Source organism: Scyliorhinus canicula, chromosome 21 (genome assembly GCF_902713615.1).
Source record: "Scyliorhinus canicula chromosome 21, sScyCan1.1, whole genome shotgun sequence".
Classification (NCBI taxonomy): Eukaryota; Metazoa; Chordata; class Chondrichthyes; order Carcharhiniformes; family Scyliorhinidae; genus Scyliorhinus; species Scyliorhinus canicula.
The window spans coordinates 66,717,427-66,739,313 of record NC_052166.1 but is presented as its reverse complement, the minus strand read 5'-3'; the positions used below and the strand labels follow the sequence as shown (position 1 = coordinate 66,739,313).

Below are 21,887 nucleotides of genomic sequence, written 5' to 3'. Positions count from 1 at the left end.
ATTTGCCATGGCGGGATTTGAACCTAGGTCTCTGCTTTACTAGTCCAGTGACAAGACCACCACCCTGACTAGCTCATCGACTGCAGCAGTTCAACCACCACCTCCGAGGACAGGTAAACAGATGCTGGCCATGTTCATATCCCCAAGAAAAATAATCTTTTCACACCAATCTGTCCTGAAGCCTGCTCTTCAACCGGTGTTCAATGTAGGACTTTGAATAGCATTCCTTCTGGCTCTCCTGTGTCTCAGTAGCTGCTGACTTGTTAATTATCCACCCATCAGGGTCTGGAGAGTTTAGAAGGATGGCAATTTTGAGAATTCCAATCAGTAGTACAGCTCCACAGCAGCACCACTCCTCAGAGCTCCAATTACAGTGCTGTTCATTCTTCTACAAAGTGCCGTTACCCCTTACAGCTGCACAACTATACTCATTTTTCTATATTTCTTTTTATAAATTTAGAGTACCCAATTCATTTTTTCCAATTAAGGGCCAATTTAGCATGGCCAATCCACCTACCCTGCACATAAGAACATAAGAACTAGGAGCAGGAGTAGGCCATCTGGCTGCTCCGCCATCTGGCTGCTCCGCCATTCAATTAGATCATGGCTGATCTTTTGTGGACTCAGCTCCACTTTCCAACCCGAACACCATAACCCTTAATCCCTTTATTCTTCAAAAAACTATCTATCTTTACCTTAAAAACATGTAATGAAGGAGCCTCAACTGCTTCACTGGGCAAGGAATTCCATAGATTCACAACCCTTTGGGTGAAGAAGTTCCTCCTAAACTCAGTCCTAAATCTACTTCCCCTTATTTTGAGGCTATGTCCCCTAGTTCTGCTGTCACCCGCCAGTGGAAACAACCTGCCCGCATCTATCCTATCTATTCCCTTCATAATTTTAAATGTTTCTATAAGATCCCCCCTCATCCTTCTAAATTCCAACGAGTACAGTCCCAGTCTACTCAACCTCTCCTCATAATCCAATCCCTTCAGCTCTGGGATTAACCTAGTGAATCTCCTCTGCACACCCTCCAGCCCCAGTACGTCCTTTCTCAAGTAAGGAGACCAAAACTGAACACAATACTCCAGGTGTGGCCGCACTAACACCTTATACAATTGCAACATAACCTCCCTAGTCTTAAACTCCATCCCTCTAGCAATGAAGGACAAAATTCCATTTGCCTTCTTAATCACCTGTTGCACTTGTAAACCAACCTTCTGTGACTCATGCACTAGCACACCCAAGTCTCTCTGAACAGCGGCATGCTTTAATATTTTATTGTTTAAATAATAATCCCGTTTGCTGTTATTCCTACCAAAATGGGTAACCTCACATTTGTCAACATTGTATTCCATCTGCCAGACCCTAGCCCATTCACTTAACCTATCCAAATCCCTCTGCAGACTTCCAGTATCCTCTGCACTTTTCGCTTTACCACTCATCTTAGTGTCATCTGCAAACTTGGACACATTGCCCTTGGTCCCCAACTCCAAATCATCTATGTAAATTGTGAACAATTGTGGGCCCAACACGGATCCCTGAGGGACACCACTAGCTACTGATTGCCAACCAGAGAAACACCCATTTATCCCAACTCTTTGCTTTCTATTAATTAACCAATCCTCTATCCATGCTACTACTTTACCCTTAATGCCATGCATCTTTATCTTATGCAGCAACCTTTTGTGTGGCACCTTGTCAAAGGCTTTCTGGAAATCCAGATATACCACATCCATCGGCTCCCCGTTATCTACTGCACTGGTAATGTCCTCAAAAAATTCCACTAAATTAGTTAGGCATGACCTGCCTAACCCATCTTTTGGGTTGTGGGGGCAAAACCCACCCAAACACGGGTAGAATGTGCAAACTCCACACGGACAGTGACCCAGAGCCGGGATCGAACCTGGGACCTCGGCGCAGTGAGGCCACAGTGCTAACCACTGCACCACCGTGCTGCCCTCGACATCTCCAGTGTGGGATGGAAATCTCATCACTGCTCACCATCCAGTGGTAGCACTCAAACTATCTTCACAAATATCAGCCCCACAGGAGATCAAATTATGTGCAACTTCCTCCAAATGCTCTAGCGGGAGAAGTTAACGGCAGGAACTTGGACGAACCCAGTCTTCGACTACACCCATCGGGCATCAAAACATTTTGTCTTTCTAGAGGATTATGTAGATTTAAGAATGACAGCTTCTATAGCCCATTTCGATGAATTTGCTGAATCGCGTTGGAAACAGTGACAAGGGACAAGTAAAAGGAAGCAAAGAAAGCGAGAGATAGGTGCCACATGTTGGCATTCCAGAACCACATGTCCTAGTGATAGGGCACAAGTCCAGTCAATAAATTCATCCTCACTGCGCGACTACCAAAATGGCGGAGGGCAAATGAGATAAACCCTGGTCTTTTTTCACCTACAATTCCAAAGACTAATCCATTGCAGATTGCACCCTCTACCCAGCTCATAAACCCACCCCATACCACCAGCCCCAAAGCGTACCCACACACAGTGACCCAAGCCGAGAATCGAACCCGAGACCCTGCCGCTGTGAAGCCATAGTGCTAACCACTGTGCCGCCCGGTCCTTTCCCAAACTCCTCTGGATAGAGAAGAGGGGGTGGGGGTGCCGACCTCAAGCAATGCCAATATTACAGACACAAATTTTTGATGGTGCCAGAACAATTGACAAAGTTGTTTAAACAAGAAAAGCAGACAGATTGCTTGGCTCGAGAAAGAGAGACAAGGGTACATCAAGCAAGTTATGTTGAGCCTTTATAAATCACTGGTAGGCTTCAGCTGGAGTGGTGCGTCCAATTCTGGGCACAGGAAGGATGTCTGGGCCTTGGAGAGGGTGCAGAGGAGATTCAGAGCGATTCCAGGGAAGAGGATATTCAGTTACATGGAGAGAAGGGAGAAGGTTGGATTGCTCGACAGGCAGCGAAGGCAGGATACGATTGGCGTTCAAAATCATAGAACCTGTTTTCCACCGACAGGAGGGTCAGAAACGAAAGCTACAGATTTACGATAATTAGAAAAAAAGCCAAAAGACTTGTTTTTTTAAAAAAAATACAGCGAGTTATAATGCACTTCCTGAAAGGGGAGTGAAAGAAGTCTGACAACACCAGGTTAAAGTCCAACACGTTTGTTTCAAACGCTAGCTTTCGAAGCACTGCTCCTTCCTCAGGTGATTCACCCGAGAACGGAGCAGTGCTCCGAAAGCTAGTGTTTGAAACAAACCTGTTGGACTTTAACCTGGCGTTGTCAGACTTCTTACTGTGCTCAGCCCAGTCCAATGCCGGCATCTCCACATCATGAAAGGGCAGTGGAAGATTAAATAGTAACTTTCAAAAGGGAACTGGCCAAGTACTTGAAAAAGAGAATTTTACACGGCTGTAGGACTAATAAGATAGCTTTCACACAGAACCAGCATGGACATGGCTAAATGATCTCATTCTGGGTTGCACGATTCAAGTTCTATAACCCTACAATGTTCTTTTGCAACAGCTATTTGGTCTAGCTCCTTGTTAACCAGCCACTCATGGATTTGACAGGCCTATGGCTGTAGTATCTGGTTTTAGAGGGAAGGACAGGCACATCTGAAAAACCTATGGGTTCAATTAGAAAATAGGAGTAGGCCATTCAGCCCTTCGAGCTTGCTCCACCATTTATCACGATCATCCAAGTCAATAGTCTGTTTCCCGCCTTCCCCATATCATACAAACCCTACAGTGCAGAAGGAGGCCATTCAGCCCATTGAGACTGCACGACTGTCTGAAAGAGCACTCTACCTAGGCACAATCCCCCATCCCCTAACCATTGGACACTATTTGGACACTAAGGGGCAATTCTAACACGGCCAATCCCCTAACCTGCACATCTTTGGACCACGGAAGCACCCGGAGAAAACCCATGCAGACACAGGGAGAACATGCAAACTCCACACAGACAGTGACCCAAGGTCTTTTGATCCCTTTAGTCCCAAGAGCTACATCGAACTCCTTCTCGAAAACAATGCTTTGGCCTCACTGGTTTTCTGTGGCAGCGAATTCCACAGGCCGACCACTCTCTGGGTGAAGAAATGTCTCCTCATCTCCGTTCTAAATGGTCTACCCCGTATCCTCAGACTGTTGCTCCTGGTTCTGGAATGCCCAGCCATCGGGAACCTCCTCCCTGTATCTACCCTGTCTAGTCCCGTTATAGATTTGAGAGAGATTCCCCCCCGCCCCCCCCCCTCACTCCAGCGAATGTAATCCTAACCGACTCAATCTCTTCTCTTACGTCAGTCTGACATCCCAGGAATCAGTCTGGTAAACCTTCGCTGCACTCCCTCTACAGCAAGAACATCCTTCCTGAGATAAGGAGGCCAAATCTGCACACAATACTCCAGGTGTGGGCTCATAATTGCAAAGACTCAAGAGACTAACCTGCAGAGGGGAGTTTCTACAACTGGAAGGAACCTGCTGCTTCCAGGCCAGAGCACAAGGGATATCCTCACTACCCAAACTGTGGGGACATTACACAGCAGAAATGCTGCAATTCAGTGTTGTCACAGCACCGGAAGGCACTGGACGCAGATTTAATGGTAACTATGCAGCAAGACATTCCTGCTCCTGTACTCAAATCCTTTCACTATGAAGGCCAACGTACCGTTTACCTTCTTTACCCCAGCTGTACCTGCATGCTTCATTTCAGCGACTGGTGTACCAGGACACCCAGGCCTCGTTGCACCTTACCCTCAATCCCGCTGTCCCAGTTGGGCGAGTTTTACACAGAACACCGCCATGAGCAGCGAGTGGGGGAACTTTCTGTGGGGAACCGGGAGACACTAACAGGGCCACCTCCGCCCAGCGGTAGGTATATCTGCCAACACTGTACCAGCTACAGACAAGAGGAGGTCTGTGCGGTAGCGACAGTAACAGGAAACAAATGCCTCATCAATGATGTCACAGTGAATGTGCGACACCCGTGCCGAGCTAGCCAATTAGTCCCAATGTTCCCTCTTTCATCACAACCCTCAAAATATTTCCCTTTCAAATCCTGATCCAATTGCCATTTGAAAAGTTACCATTGAATTTAAAGGTGCTGTGACAGTCTTTCTGCTGCTGCAGTGTCCCCACAGTTTGGGGCTAGCGCACAAATAGTGAGGATATCCCTTGTGGTGCTCTAGCCTGGACGCAACAGGTTCCCTCCAGTTGTAGAAACTCCCCTCTGCAAGGGCGGCACAGTGGTTAGCACTGCTGCCTCACGGTGCAGAGTTCGATCCTGGCCCCGGGTCACTGTCCGTGTTTGCACATTCTCCCTGTGTTTGTGTGGGTCTCACCCCCAAAATCCAAAAGATGTGCAGGGTAGGTGGATTGGTCACACTAAATTGCCCCTTAATTGGAAAAAAAAAGTGTTGAGTACTCTAAATTTATAAAAGAAAAGAAACTCCCCTCTGCAGGTTAGTTTCTAGGCTTTTGCAAGGGGCAGTTAACTCTGCCACCAAGGTCAGGACCATGGCCAGCTGCAGCTCTGTATGAAGTTATACAAAAAAAAAAGTGCTTCTGCTGATACAAGTCATACCTTCCATACTAAAGAGCAAAATAAGCTTTTAGCTCAGGGATAGCATTACCTCGCCCGAGAGAGAAGGTGCAGGAGTTCAAACCCAACCCCAGACAGTCTGTGAGGGAAATGAAATAAAAATTGCTCGTCACGAGTAGGCTTCAATGAAGTTACTGTGAAAAGCTTCTAGTCGCCACATTCCGGCGCCTGTTCGGGGAGGCTGGTACAGGAATTGAACCGTGCTGCTGGCCTGCTTGGGGTCTGCTTTAAAAGCCAGCGATTTAGCCCAGTGTGCAAAACCAGCCCTTGTAAAGATCATATCTGCAGCTCAGAGTTGACATCCAGGGGGATTCCCAGGGGTGGGGGGGTTACACCACCCCCTCGTCTTATGGGCTACGGGAGAGCAGCCCCCCCCCCCCCCCCCCGCCCCGGCAACCCCCAGATGTTCTACCTCCTAATCTACCAAAATCAGCTGGTAAACAGAAATGGTCATGGCCATAGATTGAGCAGTTAGATCACCGCTCTTAACGAGCTGTTAACTAGCTGGCAGATCCTTTACGCTGTACTTTCAGAGAGCAGTGTGAAAATGTGACAGCTGCGGCAGGATACAGTCTGGCTGAGATCTTACTTTTGCTGCAACATAGAAAATCTAGACAACCTTCAAAGTAATTTTAGAATTGCCTCACCTGCAGCAACCTCATGTTTATCGTGAAGTCTCCAGCAAGCAGCTGATCCCGAATCAAACTGGAAGAAAAACAGATGGTTGACACTAATGAGCGATAATCACTTAAAGAAAATCTTGCCCTGACGTGCTCTTCATAACACTCAAATTTTCCCTTTGCGGATGTCACTGGCAACGTCAGCATTGGTTGCCCATCCTAATTGCCCTTTGAACTGCACTTTCCACTGTAATGGAGTTGACCACATTGCCGTGGGTCAGGAGTCACATGTAGGCCAGGCTGGGTAAGGACGGCAGATTTCCTTCCCTGAAGGAAAGCCACACTACCAGAAGGATGTGGAGGCTTTGGAGGGGGTGCGGAGGAGGTTTACAAGGACGATTCCTGGTTTAGAGGGTGTTAGCTATGTGGAGAGGCTGAATAGACTCGGACTGTTTTCATTAGAAAGACAGAGGTTGAGGGGCGACCTGATAGAGGTCTACAAGATTATGAGGGGCATGGGTAGAGTGGATGGGCAGGTACTCTTTGCCAGGGCAGAGGGGTCAATCACCAGGGGACATAGGTTTAAGTTCCGTGGGGCAAAGTTTAGAGGAGATGTGCAAGGCAGGCTTTTTTTTAATAAAACGCAGAGGGTGGTGAGTGCCTGGAACATGTTGCCAGGGGAGGTTGTGGGAGGAGTTACATTAACGGCGTTCAAAAGGCATCTTGACAAACACATGGATAAGATGGGTATAGAGGGATATGGCACAAGGTAGTGCTGAGGGTTTTGGCAAAGATTGGCATCATGGGGGCAGCATGTGGCACAGCGGTTAGCACTGGGACTGCGGCGTTGAGGTCCCAGGTTCAATCCCAGCTCTGGGCCATTGTCCGTGTGGAGTCTGCACATTCTCCCTGTGTCTGCGTGGGTTTCACCCCCATAACCCAAAGATGTGCAGGTTAGGTGGATTGGCCACGCTAAATTGCCCCTTAATTGGAAATAAAAATAATTGGGTACTCTAAATTTATATTTTTTTAAAAAAAGGTTGGTATCATGACTGGTACAGGCTTGGAGGGCCGAAGGGCCTGTTCCTGTGCTGTATTGTTCTAAAGGACATTAGTGAACCACATGGATTTTAACGACAATTGACAATGGCTTCATTAGCACCGAGACTTGGATTTTCTGTTTAATTCCAGAGTTTATTAATTGAATTTAAATTCCACCAGCTGCCGTGGTGGGAATTGAACCCCTGTCCCCAGAGCATTAGCCTGGGCCGTCTGGATTACTCACCCAGTGACATCACCACTACACCACTATCAATTATCCCTTATTAAATAATTTTGACATAATAAATGTATTCACCACTGGTTCGACGGATTGAATCCCTTTTCAAAAGTAAACTAAAAGGAATTGAGCAGTTCCAAGCAAACCACAAATATAGGAAGTTTGAACCTTTCAAAGGTCGATCTTTATCCCAGGATCATTTACACTTGCTATCTCCACATTCTATCCTCATTTCATACAGAAAAAAAAGAAATCGCTTCAAATATTGTGCCCCAGCTCTATCACTAAGAATGCATCAGCGTTAAGTCTTCCACTGGAATGCAGCTTCAGAACAACACGCACTATTGCATCGGTCACAATTGTGACGAAACATGGAAGGAGAACGGTCAATTTTGATAACGCAACAACAGCTGAGTATAAAGTCTTAACAGTTGATTGGATCAATTGTGGCTTCATGGTAAGAAGGTGCCAATAAGGATCTCAGTAAAAAGTCTTACAACAGCAGGTTAAAATCCAACCGGCTTGTTTGGAATCAGGGCAGCACGGTGGCACAGTGGTTAGCACTGGGGCTACGGCGTGGAGAATCCGGGTTTAAATCCCAGCCCCCGGTCACTGTCCGTGTGGAGTTTGCACATTCTCCATGTCTGCGTGGGTTTGACCCCCACAACCCTAAGATGTGCAGGGTAGGGGGATTGGCCACGCTAAATTGCCCCTTAATTGGAAAAAAATAATTGGGTACTCTGAATTTAAAAAAAAAGAAAAAAGGTTTGTTTGGATTCCAAATAAACATGTTGGACCTTAACCTGCTGTTGTAAGACTTCTTACTGTGCCAACCCCAGTCGAACGCTGGCATCTCCATCTCATACTTAGTCTGTAAGAGAAGAATAAGGGACTTGAGGGGGGTGGGTAGAGAACTCATTAACATGTCGAGGCTGTGATGCTGAGTTTTTAGCACAACCTTTGAAGTGCGTGGTGCAACAGCTGTAGCTGAATCTAATGGATGCGCGACCATACTCGATTCTACTGTACTCTGCCTGCGTGACCCCTTTTCAAAATTGGCCAAATCTAATAAAGACGAAACGATAAAACTTTGGTGTCCAAGGCTAACAAAATGCTTCCATCTTCTTTCGAAGGAGAATCTTTCAGATGTAAAATCCTCAAGAATAATAACAATCTATCCGATGTGCAGTTTGAGTTTCTAGCAAATTCTCTGCTGATTATAGAGGAAATACCTTTTAACGGGTTTCAATTAATGGCACCCAACAACATCTGTCCTAGTAGGGTGGGTGACATGTAGGACTTCGGATTAAACAGGCCAACCAAGTTGCTGTGCACAGTTATGACATAATAAACTTCTAGAAACAGTTTTGAAGGTCAAATGTGGTCAACTTTTGACTGAATTTAAAGATCTGACTGTCTTCTTGTGGATTCGGGCTGGAACCCCTTTTGCCAAAGAGGAGACATTCTCAGATATATATACACATTTGAAATTCAACGAGTGTCCCAAAAGAGCAAACAGAAACTCATTGACTAGATGGCTTTTCCTTAAAACACAGACACTAACTATAAGCCACTAAGTGTGACCAATCTCAACCCGTTTGATTGCTACAGGGGGCAAAGAGATTTTGGATCCGTGTAATGGAATATGGGAAGTGACTCAGCATTTTTTGCACAGGTCACATGACAATGGTAGCCATCTTGCCTTACCTGCAAAGAGGACCAAAGGGGGCAGGAAATGGCATATCCACAGGGAACCACCTTGAAGAAACAGCCATGGCCTCGGTAAATAACCAGGCTGTTTGAAAATGCCAGGCCTGCAAAATCAGAAGTAAGGAACCTTCACTCCTCCTGTAAACCCCGATTCCACAACTAAGCTCATCTGTTAAAGCAAGCTCCAGCAATTCAACAACGGGAGCCGTCGCAGCTACAGAGACGATCAAACAACTTCAAAAGCTGCACTTCAGACAGCTCAACTTCAAGGATGTTGAGGTATTAGTAACTTTCAGAGCGAGAGAGTGAAATGAACTGACCTTTTCCTTGGTTTTGATGCAGAATTAGTTTTTAAATTAATGTACTCACTCTAAGGGTACGTACGCTCACACACACCCCTACACGCACCACATTGTTGATGGGCGACTTTGGGGAAATAGCTTTAATGCGTCCGTGACACAATACTGATGAATTTGATTAACAGACAGCCCTGGCAGCACTCTCCCCATAAACACAAATTGGTCGGCCTCCGGTTAGAAAAGGAAGAACTGCACCTTTTGAAAGAAGATCTTTCACCAACAACCGAAAATCCATGAGGTTTCTGACTTACATCAGCATGGCGCAGCAGACCAGGATGAGGAAATCGAACCTGCCGATGTCTGAAAAGAGGGAATCCCATATTCGGATGACGTCGGGAAGGAGGAACTCCTGGGACAATAATAACGTGAGCCAGCGGAAGGCGAAAAACTGTGGCTTGATGTTCTGCTCTTGCTGAAGCATAAAATGTACAAATGCACATCAATCACAAGACACCCAGCCTGAAATATTAAATCAAATAGCAACAGGCCGTTCAGCCCCATTGGTCCTTGCTATACCCACCCTAATTAATCGAATACCGTTGAGATATCTTCCATTGCCTTTCCCCTTTCGCTAAATAAAAAAATGAAATGCCTCAACGACTCCATAACAATAATAATAATCTTTATTGTTGTCACAAGTAGGCTTCCATTAACACTGTAATGCAGTTACTGTGAAAATCCCCTAGTCGCCACATTCCGACGCCTGTTCGGGTACAGAGGGAGAAGCCTGTTCGGGTACACAGAGGGAGAATTCAGAATATCCAATTCACCTAACACACGTCTTTTGGGAGGAAACCGGAGCATCCGGACAAAACCCACACAGACACGGGGAGAACGTACAAACACCGCACAGACAGTGACCTAAGCCGGGAATTGAACCAGGGATCTGGGTGCTGTGAAGCAACAGTGCTAACCGCTGTGCTACCATGCCGCCCTATGTGGCAGCGAGCAGCCACACCGATGGAATAAATTCTGCCCAAATCCCTTCCTGGATTAGTGACCACCGTACATTCATTTTGTTTTGTATTTGGCTCCTCCACAAGTTGTTTTTTAATTTAGAGTACCCAATTCATTTTTTCCAATTAAGGGGCAATTTAGCGTGGCCAATCTACCTACTTTGCATATCTTTGAGCTGTTGGGGCGTAACCCACGCAAACACGGGGAGAATGTGAAAACTCCACACGGACAGTGACCCAGAGCCGGGATCGTACCTGGGACCTCGGCGCCGTGAGGCAGCAGGGCTAACCCACTGTGCCACCGTGCAGCCCTGGAGGCACCTTCTCTAGCGAAAGAGAAAATGCTGGAAAATCTCAGCAGGTCTGGCAGCATCTGTAGAGAGAGAAAAGAGCTTAACGTTTCGAGTCCGATGACTCTTTGTCAAAGCTTTTTTCTCTCCCTACAGATGCTGCTAGATCTGCAGAGATTTTCCAGCATTTTCGCTTTCGTTTCAGATTCCAGCATCCGCAGTAATTTGCTTTTATCAGACACCTTCTCTATGTCCGCCCCACCCAAATCCTTCAGTAATCCCATTCAGGTCAGCATTTGGAATCCATTGCACAGTCAACTTGCTCAATTGACGGTGGCCTAGTGGTTAGCACAACCGCTTCACGGCGCTGAGGTCCCAGGTTCGATCCCGGCTCTGGGTCACTGTCCGTGTGGAGTTTGCACATTCTCCCCGTGTCTGCGTGGGTTTCGCTCCCACAACCCAAAAATGTGCAGAGTAGGTGGATTGGCCACGCTAAATTGCCCCTTAATTGGAAAAAATAATTGGCTAATCTAAATTTATAAAAAAAAAAACTTGCTCAATTGACTTTTGCACATAAAATATCTAAAATGGTCACCTTCTGCTTCCTTACTCTCACCCATCTTGACCCTTCTTCAGCCCATCTGCTGTTTAAACCCTCATCCATGCTCGTCTCATCTTTAGACTCAACTTCTCCTGTGTTCTATTAACCAATTCTTTTTCATTCCCCCATGTATAACCTGGACTTCATATAAAACTCTGTTACCTGGATCCTGACTTGCATCAAATTCCATTCCCCTGCTCACTGACCTACAATGATTGCTGTCCTTAAGTAACTTTGTTTGACAATTCTCATGTTCAAATTCCTCCACCACCTCATCTCTTCCCACCTGTAAAGTTCCTCCAGCATCACAACCCACAGATCTCTGCACCTTTCAATTTTGGTCTATTGTGTCGACCCAACGCCCTCCCAGTGACTTGTGTCATGCGAGTGTACCTTTAAGAAATTAGTGTTTATATAAATATCTGTAGTGAGTGTACCTTTAAGAAATTAGTGTTTATATAAATATCTGTAGTGAGTGTACCTTTAAGAAATGAGTGTTGGGCAGCATGGTGACGCAGTGGGCTAGCCCCGTTGCCTCACGACGCCGAGGTCCCAGGTTCGATCCCGACTCTGGGTCACTGTCTATGTGGAATTTGCACATTCTCCCAGTGTTTGCGTGGGTTTCGCCACCACAACCCAAAGATGTGCAGGCTAGGTGGATTGGCCAAGCTAAATTGCCCCTTAATTATAAAAAATTAATTGGGCACTCTAAATTTAAGGAAAAAAAAAATATGGGTGTTTACTACTGCAGTGATGTCAGAGTGTGGGTGGAGCTGGGCTGTCGGTCAGCTTTTTACTTTCGTTTTAGGCTGTTTGCTGCAGGGCGTGTTTTAGTTTCGTTTTCAGTGTTGGAGTTGAAGCCAGACAGAGCAGGTGTGCTGTTGATCTCTCTGCCATGAAAAGACTATCTCTTGATCATTTGGTGAATTCAGAATTATAAATATTCTCTGTAGTGAATGTAAACCTAATGTGCTTCTGTTAAAAGGTGTTTCTTCTCTCTTCTGGATGTTGTTTGGGAAGTTATTAGGGATTACTTAGTGTTGTATTCTTTGGGGGTTGTATTTGAATTGATGTTTGCTAAGATGTTCACTGTATGTTTAAAAAAAGTTAACTTGAGTTCATAGAATAAACATTGTTTTGCTTTAAAAATATACTTTTCCATTTCTGCTGTACCACACCTGTAGAGTGGGCCATGTGCTTCCCATACCACAATCTATTAAAGGTTGTGGGTTAGGTGAACTCCATGATACACTTTGGGGTTCTCTAAACCCTGGCCCATAACACTGTCTTCAGCTTTCTTGGTACCAAGACCTAGAATTCCCTCCCTAAACCTCTCCCTCCAAGTGGTTCCTTAAAGACAGCTTTTTGATCGATCTTATGGTCACCAAACTAATGTTTAATTCTTTGAATCTGTTGGTTGTCAGATTACGTTGTGGTGGAGCACCTTGGGATAGTTTATTATACTAAAGGCGCTACATAAATGCGCCCGAGAGTTGTTACGTACGGACAGTTTAGCTCAGGTGGTTGGCCAGCTGGTTTGTGATACAGAACAAGGCCAACAAGCGCAGGTTCAATCCCCGTGGTGGCTGAGGTTGTTCATGAAGGTCCCACCTTCTCAACCTTGCCTCTCACTCGAGGTGTGGTGACCCTCAGGTTAAATCACCACCAGTCAGCTGGCCCTGGGGGAAGCATATTGTCACCTGGTATTCTGGATGAGTAAAAAATCTAACCACTAAGTTAGACAAGGCAGTTTTATAGGGAATAGGTAGCACAACTATTTTCTATCCTTTAACCTTATTTACTGTTGTCTCTATTTTTGGGAACACTTGTCATTTTTTCCCCCAACGTTAAATTTCTCATTTAATTTCCTCATGTTGGTCGCCGCGTAATCATTGCCAATAGATAACTCCGGTGAGACCATACAAGAGTACAGATTTGGTTCCCCTAATTAAGAAAGGACAAAGAAGCAGATTGACAAGGTTCACTTGACTGATGCCTGGGCTAGTGGGCAGCGTTATCGTATGGACAAGTGATAGGCAAGCTGAACCTCTATCCACTGGGGTTTAGAAGATCGGAGAGGTGATCTTGTTGGAATCTATATGATCCTGAGGGTACTTGGCAAGATGGATGCTGAGAGGATGTTTCCCCTTGTGGGAGAGTCGAGAACTAGGGGACAACGTTTTTAAAAAAAAGGATCCTTCAAGGCGGCATGGTGGTGCAGTGCTTAGCACTGCTGCCTCACGGCACAGAGGACCCGGGGTCGATCCCGGCTCTGGGTCACTGTTCATGTGGAGTTTGCACATTCTCCAAGTGTTTGCGTGGGTCTCACCCCCACAACCCAAAACATGTGCAGAGTAGGTGGATTGCCCCTCAATTGGAAAAAACTAAAAAAAAAGAACGGGTTCTTCATTTAAAACGGAGATGAAAAAGGATTTGCCTGTGTTCAGTTTGTGATAATTGTCAACAGATTAATGGAATTTGTATTTTTTTGCTGCCTTCATACAAGAACCTGCATTCATATAGCACCTCCAACAAGCTGTTACAGGGGACAGGATATCAAGCAAAATCTGACACAGCCACATACAGCGAGGTTACAACACTTGGGTCAACAAGATACAACACAGTGAGGGTGGCACGGTAGCACAGTGGTTAGCACAATTGCTTCACAGCTCCAGGATCCCAGGTTCGATTCATGGCTTGGGTCACTGTCTGTGCAGAGCCTGCACGTTCTCCCAGTGTCTGCGTGGGTTTCTTCCGGGTGCTCCGGTTTCCTCCCACAGTCCAAAGATGTGTAGGTTAGATGGATTGGCCGCGCTAAATTGCCCTTAGTGTCCAAAAAAGGTTCGTGGGGTTATTGGATTACGGGGATAGGGTGGAGGTGTGGGCTTAAGTAGGGTGCTCGTTCCAAGGGCCTGTACAGACTAGATAGGCCGAATGGCCTCCTTCTGCACTGTAAATTCTATGAGATACATTTTAAAGCAGCATCTTAAAAGGAGCAGGGAAGGGTTTATGGAGGGAATCCCAGAGCTGCGGGCCAAGGCAGCTGAAGGCACACTCACCAATGACAGAGCCATTAAGATTGAGGATGTGCAAGATCGGAACACAGAATCCGAGAACTGTGGGGCTGGAGGAGTTTACGGAGAGAGGGAGGCAGCGAGGCCATGGAGAACACTGAAAACAAGGGTGAGAATTTCAGAGTGCTGACAGTCTAGGAGCTGGTGTGGGTTGGTGAGCTCAGGGGGGAGATGGGAGAGTCGGACTTGCAGCGCTCCCCAGTGTTCGACCTTCTCCTCCTGGTGCACAGTTTCTTACCAGTTTAAGGTAAAGGTCCATGTCTTTCTCCTTCAGCGTTGAATAAACCTTTTCCATTTTATAACTGATTCCGCACTGCGAGTCATCCAGACTCTTTATGAAATTGTCCCTGATTTCCGACATCAGGTTGGTGAAGCAGAAAAAAGTGTCAGCCTCCGCATGCTCTACATTAATCAGAGAAACAAAATATATATTTAGGAAGAGTGATTGTGCTCCTTCCACAACCCCACACATTCCCGACAGAAACAAATGTTCTAAAATATCAAGCACCCGTCCATATCAGTAATGGAATGTGGAAAACGTTAATATTTACTTCAGTCACAGGGAGAGGGAGAGATAAAGTGGGGGAGGGAATAAGAGAGAAAGGGTCGCGAGAGGGGGAAGAGAGAAAAAGGAAGAAAGGGAATCCTACATCATTCAATGAGTCTTTTAAAATAAATTTAGAGTACCCAATTCATTTTTTCCAATTAAGGGGCAATTCAGCGTGGCCAATCCACCTACCCTGCACATCTTTGGGTTGTGGGGGTGAAACCCACGCAGACACGGGGAGAATGTGCAAACTCCACACGGACAGTGACCCAGAGCCGGGTCGAACCTGGGACCTCGGTGCCGTGAGGAAGCAGTGCTGGCTACAGTAGTCCCCCTTTATAACGCGGGTGTTGGGGTCCAAGACCCCAACCCGCGTTGTAACCGAGCCGCGGATATCCACGATGGGGGTTTTAAATTTATTTAAAAATCTATACTAGCGCTTCCCATTGTGAGTCTACGGGGGGCGGGGGGAAGAGGTCAGACCCCCGTAGACTCACAATGGGAAGCGCCAGCATAGATTTTTAAATAAATTTAAAACCCCCATCGTGGATCCAATTAAAATTTCAGCGGCCGGCTCACTTTGATCCGGAGAGAAGCTGCTCTCAGTGAAATAATCAGCCGGCCGCTGAAATTGACACTGCTGGATGCTCTCTCCCTCCAATCCAACTTAAGTTTTAATGTTTCTGATTGGAGGGAGAGAGCAGCCGGCAGTGTCAATTTCTTTTTTTTCCCTCCGGCTTGCCCCCTCTCCCCCCACATCCTCCAACTAGACCCCTCTCCCCCCACACCCTCTGGCTCGCCCCCTCTCCCCCCCCCCCCCACCCCCTCCGGCTCGCCCCCTCTCCCCCCACACCCTCCGGCTCGCCCCCTCTCCCCCCCCACACCCTCCGGCTCGCCCCCTCTCCCCCAACACCCACTGGGCTCTGTCACCTCCTCTCCCCCAACACCCACTGGGCTCTGTCTCCTCCTCTCCCCCCCCCCCCCCCCCCCCACCCACCTCACACCCTCCGGCTCGCCCCCTCCCCCCCTCTCCTCCCCTGTCCCCCAACACCCCGCAGGGCCCTCCTCTCTCCCCCAACACCCGCAGGGGGGTCTCCCCAACACCCGCAGGGGGGTCTCCCCCACACCCGCAGGGGGGTCCCCCAACACCCGCCCCCCCTCCCCCCCCCCCAACACCCGCCCCCCCTCCTCTCCCCCCCCCCCCAACACCCGCCCCCCCTCCTCTCCCCCCCCCCCAACACCCGCCCCCCCCTCCTCTCCCCCCCCCAACACCCGCCCCCCCTCCTCTCCCCCCCCCCCAACACCCGCCCCCCCTCCTCTCCCCCCCAACACCCGCCCCCCCTCCTCTCCCCCCCCAACACCCGCCCCCCCTCTTCTCCCCCCCAACACCCACCCCCCTCTTCTCCCCCCAACACCCGCCCCCCTCTTCCCCCCAACTCCCGCCCCCCCCTCTTCTCCCCCCTCTTCTCTTCTCCCCCCCTCTCTCTTCTCCCCCCCCCTCTTCTCTTCTCCCCCCCCTCTTCTCTTCTCCCCCCCCTCTTCTCTTCTCTTCCCCCCCCTCTTCTCTTCTCCCCCCCCCTCTTCTCTTTCCCCCCCCTCTTCTCTTTCCCCCCCCCTCTTCTCTTCTTCCCCCCTCCCCTCTTCTCTTCTTCCCCCCTCCCCTCTTCTCTTCTTCCCCCCTCCCCTCTTCTCTTCTTCCCCCCTCCCCTCTTCTCTTCTTCCCCCCCTCTTCTCTTCTCCCCCCCCTCTTCTCTTCTCCCCCCCCTCTTCTCTTCCCCCCCCTCTTCTCTTCTCCCCCCTCTTCTCTTCTCCCCCCCTCTTCTCTTCTCCCCCCCCTCTTCTCTCCCCCTCTTCTCTTCTTCCCCCCCCTCTTCTCTTCTCCCCCCCTCTTCGCTTCCCCCCCCTTCTCTTCTTCTCCCCCCCTCTTCTCTTCCCCCCCCTCTTCTCTTCTCCCCCCCCTCTTCTCTTCTCCCCCCCCTCTTCTCTTCTCCCCCCCCTCTTCTCTTCCCCCCCCCCTCTTCTCTTCCCCCCCTCTTCTCTTCTCCCCCCCTCTTCTCTTCTCCCCCCCCTCTTCTCTTTCTCCCCCCCTCTTCGCTTCCCCCCCCTTCTCTTCTTCTCCCCCCCTCTTCTCTTCCCCCCCTCTTCTCTTCTCCCCCCCTCTTCTCTTCTCCCCCCCTCTTCTCTTCTCCCCCCCCTCTTCTCCTCCCCCCCTCTTCTCTTCTCCCCCCCTCTTCTCTTCTCCCCCCCTCTTCTCTTCTCCCCCCCTCTTCTCTTCTCCCCCCCCTCTTCTCTTCTCCCCCCTCTTCTCTTCTCCCCCCCTCTTCTCTTCTCCCCCCCGTCTCTTCTCTCTCCCCCCCTTCTCTTCTCTTCTCTCCCCCCCTTCTCTTCTCTCTCCCCCCCTTCTCTTCTCTCTCCCCCCCCATTCTCTTCTCTCTCCCCCCCATTCTCTTCTCTCTCCCCCCCTTCTCTTCTCTCTCCCCCCCCTTCTCTTCTCTCCCCCCCCTTCTCTTCTCTCCCCCCCCTTCTCTTCTCTCTCCCCCCCTTCTCTTCTCTCCCCCCCCCTTCTCTTCTCTCCCCCCCCCTTCTCTTCTCTCCCCCCCCTTCTCTTCTCTCCCCCCCCCTTCTCTTCTCTCCCCCCCCCTTCTCTTCTCTCCCCCCCCTTCTCTTCTCTCCCCCCCCTTCTCTTCTCTCCCCCCCCTTCTCTTCTCTCCCCCCCCCCCTCTCTTCTCTCTCCCCCCCCCTCTCTTCTCTCCCCCCCCTTCTCTTCTCTCTCTCCCCTTCTCTTCTCTCTCTCCCCTTCTCTTCCCCCTCTCCCCTTCTCTTCTCTCCCTCTCCCCTTCTCTTCTCTCTCCCCCCCCTCTTCTCTCCCCCCCCCCCAACACCCGCCCCCCCCCCTCGGCAGTGTCAATTTCAGCGGCCAGCTGATTGTTTCAGTGAGAGAGCAGCTTACCTCTCCGGATCAAAGTGAGCCGGCCGCTGAAATTGACACTGCCGGCTGCTCTCTCCCTCCAATCCAACTTTTAAGTTTTAATGTTTCTGATTGGAGGGAGAGAGCAGCGGGCAGTGTCAATTTCAGCGGACGGCTCACTTTGATCCGGAGAGGGAAGCTGCTCTCTCACTGAAACAATCAGCTGGCCGCTGAAATTGACACTGCCGGCTGCTCTCTCCCTCCAATCAGAAACATTAAAACTTAAAAGTTGGATTGGAGGGAGAGAGCAGCGGGCAGTGTCAATTTCAGCGGCTGGCTGATTATTTCAGTGAGAGCAGCTTCCTTCTCCGGAACAAAGTGAGCCGGCCGCTGAAATTGACACAACTGACAGTTGGGGTCCATCAGCCCCCCCGCGGTATATCGCGAACCGCGGTATTGCGGAGCGCGGTATAACGGGGGACTACTGTATTAATTCAGACCAAGGCAGGCCAGCAGCACGGTTCAATTCCCTTACCAGCCACCAGCCCCCCCCCCCCGAACAGGCGCCGGAATGTGGCGACTAGGGGCTTTTCACAGTAACTTCATTTGAAGCCGACTTGTGACAAGAAGCGATTTTCATTTAATTTTTTAACCACTGCGTCACCGTAGTTAGCACTGAGGTACTGGAGTTGAGAGTTTTTCATTCCATGACACAGGATTTTACCTTTCCACTCGGTGTTGGGGTCTGTCGCAAAGGTATAGTAAACTGGCCCCACAATCTCATTCATGCCCTGAACATAAGCAATCCCTGGATTCAGCTTGGCATAGATGAACAGGATTCTTTCCACCACCTCCCAGTGAGCCTCGCAGCCATTGGGAAGCACTTCATATTCATTGGCTGAGGTAGTTTTGCGAGGGGAAGAAACCTATCATAAAAAGAGGGGAGAAAATAACGGAATCAGCGGAAGTGAAAATTCGAATCGGCCGAAGTGTAGAATAGGTACATCACCTGCAAACTCTGACAAAGCAGCAGAAGTCCCATCTAATATCGGACGGAATATTTTTAGACAAATGTGCTCAATGTGAGAATACAGATACATTTTACGTTGTTTTAATACGAATGAAGACGGCTCAGTTTTATGATCTCAGCTGGTGTTACAACTAGACACTGAAGAACCAGAGTGGAACCAAGCTCGATAGATCCCAACTTTTATTCTTTGTTCACAGTCTCTTTTGTTCAGAGAGGTGGATAATCAGTCACAGGACTGCTGATTACCTTTAACAAAAGAACATTTATTAAACGAGAAGATTAAATAGAATAGCCCAGAGAGATCTTTATAGATATATACAGATTTGCAAGGATAACACAAGTCTAACGTTCTCAGTACACAGTCCACCTAAACCAACAGGGTAACTGTGGTCAGATACACCACACTCTGTAACCAAGTGACAAGTGCCACCCAAAACAGTTTGTGGATGTCTCATCAAACCCCCTTATCGCACAGTCAACTGGTCCCACTGGAACTCTGACTGTGTTTCCAAAGCTCCATTGTAGAAGAACACGCTTGGAATCTTCTCCCAAATAGCACTCTCTCTCAGGTGCCTTTTCCCAGGATCCCCCTCCAATCTCTCCTTTCAGTATTCCCCTACCTTGGATCGCCCTGTGCATTTAAGCTTCCACACAATCGGTCAGGCACCCAGCCACGCCAACAGAACACCACTACTTCACGGTCTGTAATAAGGCGTCATCAAGCTTTTGATTTACCTCGATGTCTTGCTTCTCACCGAGCCAACTTCAAATCTGGTTCTGGCAGCTATTTCTTTAACTGAGCACGTTCTCCGCTTTTTACCTTAACCTCACCAAATAGGACCGTATTCAACTTTCTTTGTTCCTTTAACGTGACTGTCTTCCCGAGACATTCTTTTGTCCCCATTCCCTATTATTTTGGACATCTGCTCTCTCCAGCTTTGTCCTGTATCGAGCTTCGCCTGGCTCTAGCTTACAACAAACTGAAAAGTCCTTTCTGCCCCAGGGCGGCACCTGGTTGCTAAGCAACAGCCTTTTTCTTTAAACCCCATTTGCTTTCACACAGTAAACCCTCATTAACATGCAAGCACCTGAACCAAACTGAAGTTATTAACCCATTCAAATACAGAATCTAAAAATTAAACTTAACTTAAAGTTATGCCTTATTTCTAATATACACAAAACAAATATCAATTAAAACTCTCCATTCCTGAACAACAGTTTTGTAAAAATCAATATATGCCAACATAAAAATGTGCAAGATGATGCTTTCTGATCAGAATAACGAGCAATAAAGGATCAGTGGGGCCTGGAGACAGATACACAAAATCACTACAGGTAAGGCCACAAAGAGAAAACAAAGTACATTGCTGGAGGGATAAAATTGAAAAGCTCAGAAATTATGTTAAACTTGTTCAGAACCTTGGTTACACCACATGGAGTACTAAGAGGAGAAATTTCTTCTCTCTGAGAATAGTGAATCTGTGGAATTCATTACCACAGAGAGCGGCAGAGAGGCTGGGTCATTATATTCAATGTTGAGATGGACAGATTTTTAATCAGCATGGGAATCAAGGGTTTTATGGGGATAAGGCAGGAAAGTGGAGTTGAGGATTATATCAGATCAGTCGTGGTCTCATTGAATGGTGAAGCAGCCACGATGGGCTAAATGGCCAGCTTCTGCTCCTATGCCTTATGGTGAAGGTGCAAATCTGAGAAAGTATGTTTTTTTTCATAAATTTAGAGCACCCAATTATTTTTATTCCAATTAAGGGGCAATTTAGCGTGGCCAATCCACCTAACCTGCACATCTTTGGGTTGCGGGGGTGAACCGCACGCAGACACGGGGAGAATGTGCAAACTCCACACGGACAGTGACTCAGGGCCGGAATGCGAACCGGGGTCCTCAGCGCCGCAGTCCCAGTGCTAACCACTGCGCCACATGCCACCCCCGAGAAAATATGTTTAATGGGCAAGAACGAGAGGTTGTTTTTCTATAGAAAAGAGAAGGCTAAGAGATAAGCTGATCGAGTTAAACCGAACAGTAACTAATAATAATAATAACTATTTGTCACAAGTATGAAGTTACTGTGAAAAGCCCCTAGTCGTCACATTAGTGACCTTATAGTAAAGGAGCTTCTAGGTAGCAGTGATCATAACATGATTGAATTTTGCAGTCAGTTTGAGGGAGAGATTTTTTACCTTTTAAAAAAAATAATAAATTTAGAGCACCCAATTCTTTTTTTCCCAATTAAGGGGCAATTTAGCATGGCAAATTCACCTACCTGGCACATCTTTTTGGGTTGTGGGGGTGAGACCCACGCAGACACTGGGAGAATATGCAAACTCCACACGGACAGAGACCCGGGATCGAACCTGGGTCTTCGGACCCGTGAGGCAGCAGTGCTGACCACTGCGCTACCCGGTTGCCCAGCTTAAGGGAGCGATAGACGCGGAGTGTCTATAAAATCCATGGGGGGGGGGGGGGGGGGGTGCAGGAGGGGATGCAGTTGACAAAAATAAACTGGGTAAATAGGTTTAAAAGGTGGGACATTAGCGATGCTAATGAAGTATTTCATAACTCTCACCTTTGAGAAAGAAAGGCACGAGGAGAAGGATACATCATCCTCGGCTAACTAAGTTAATTATGATACCGAATTGAAAGAAATAGTATATAATACTAGATTAGTGGTAGGTCGGAAGATTGGACAGATATTAGAAATCAGCAAGGAATGACTAAAATAATTGAGGGGGATAATTAGAGTACAAGAGTAAGCGAGCTGGAAAGAAAAGAGTCTCTCTAAGCATTTAAAAAGGAAAAGGAGTAACTAAAGTGAGTGTAAGTCCCTTACAGGGTGTGGCCAGAAAGTTTCTAATAGCAAACAAGGAACTTGCAGAAGCGTTAAACGTATTTGACGGTCTTCATTGGA

At 48.0% G+C, this 21,887-nt stretch overlaps 1 protein-coding gene across 1 annotated transcript in view; it reads right to left on the bottom strand.

Annotated features, from left to right (window-relative positions):
• Window positions 1-21,887, bottom strand: part of tbc1d13 (TBC1 domain family, member 13) — a 59,225-nt gene that overhangs the window by 16,604 nt on the left and 20,734 nt on the right. The window contains 4 exon segments of the mRNA XM_038781788.1: window positions 6,234-6,291; window positions 9,806-9,966; window positions 14,714-14,877; window positions 18,655-18,856. Coding sequence (XP_038637716.1) covers window positions 6,234-6,291; window positions 9,806-9,966; window positions 14,714-14,877; window positions 18,655-18,856 — 585 coding nt within the window.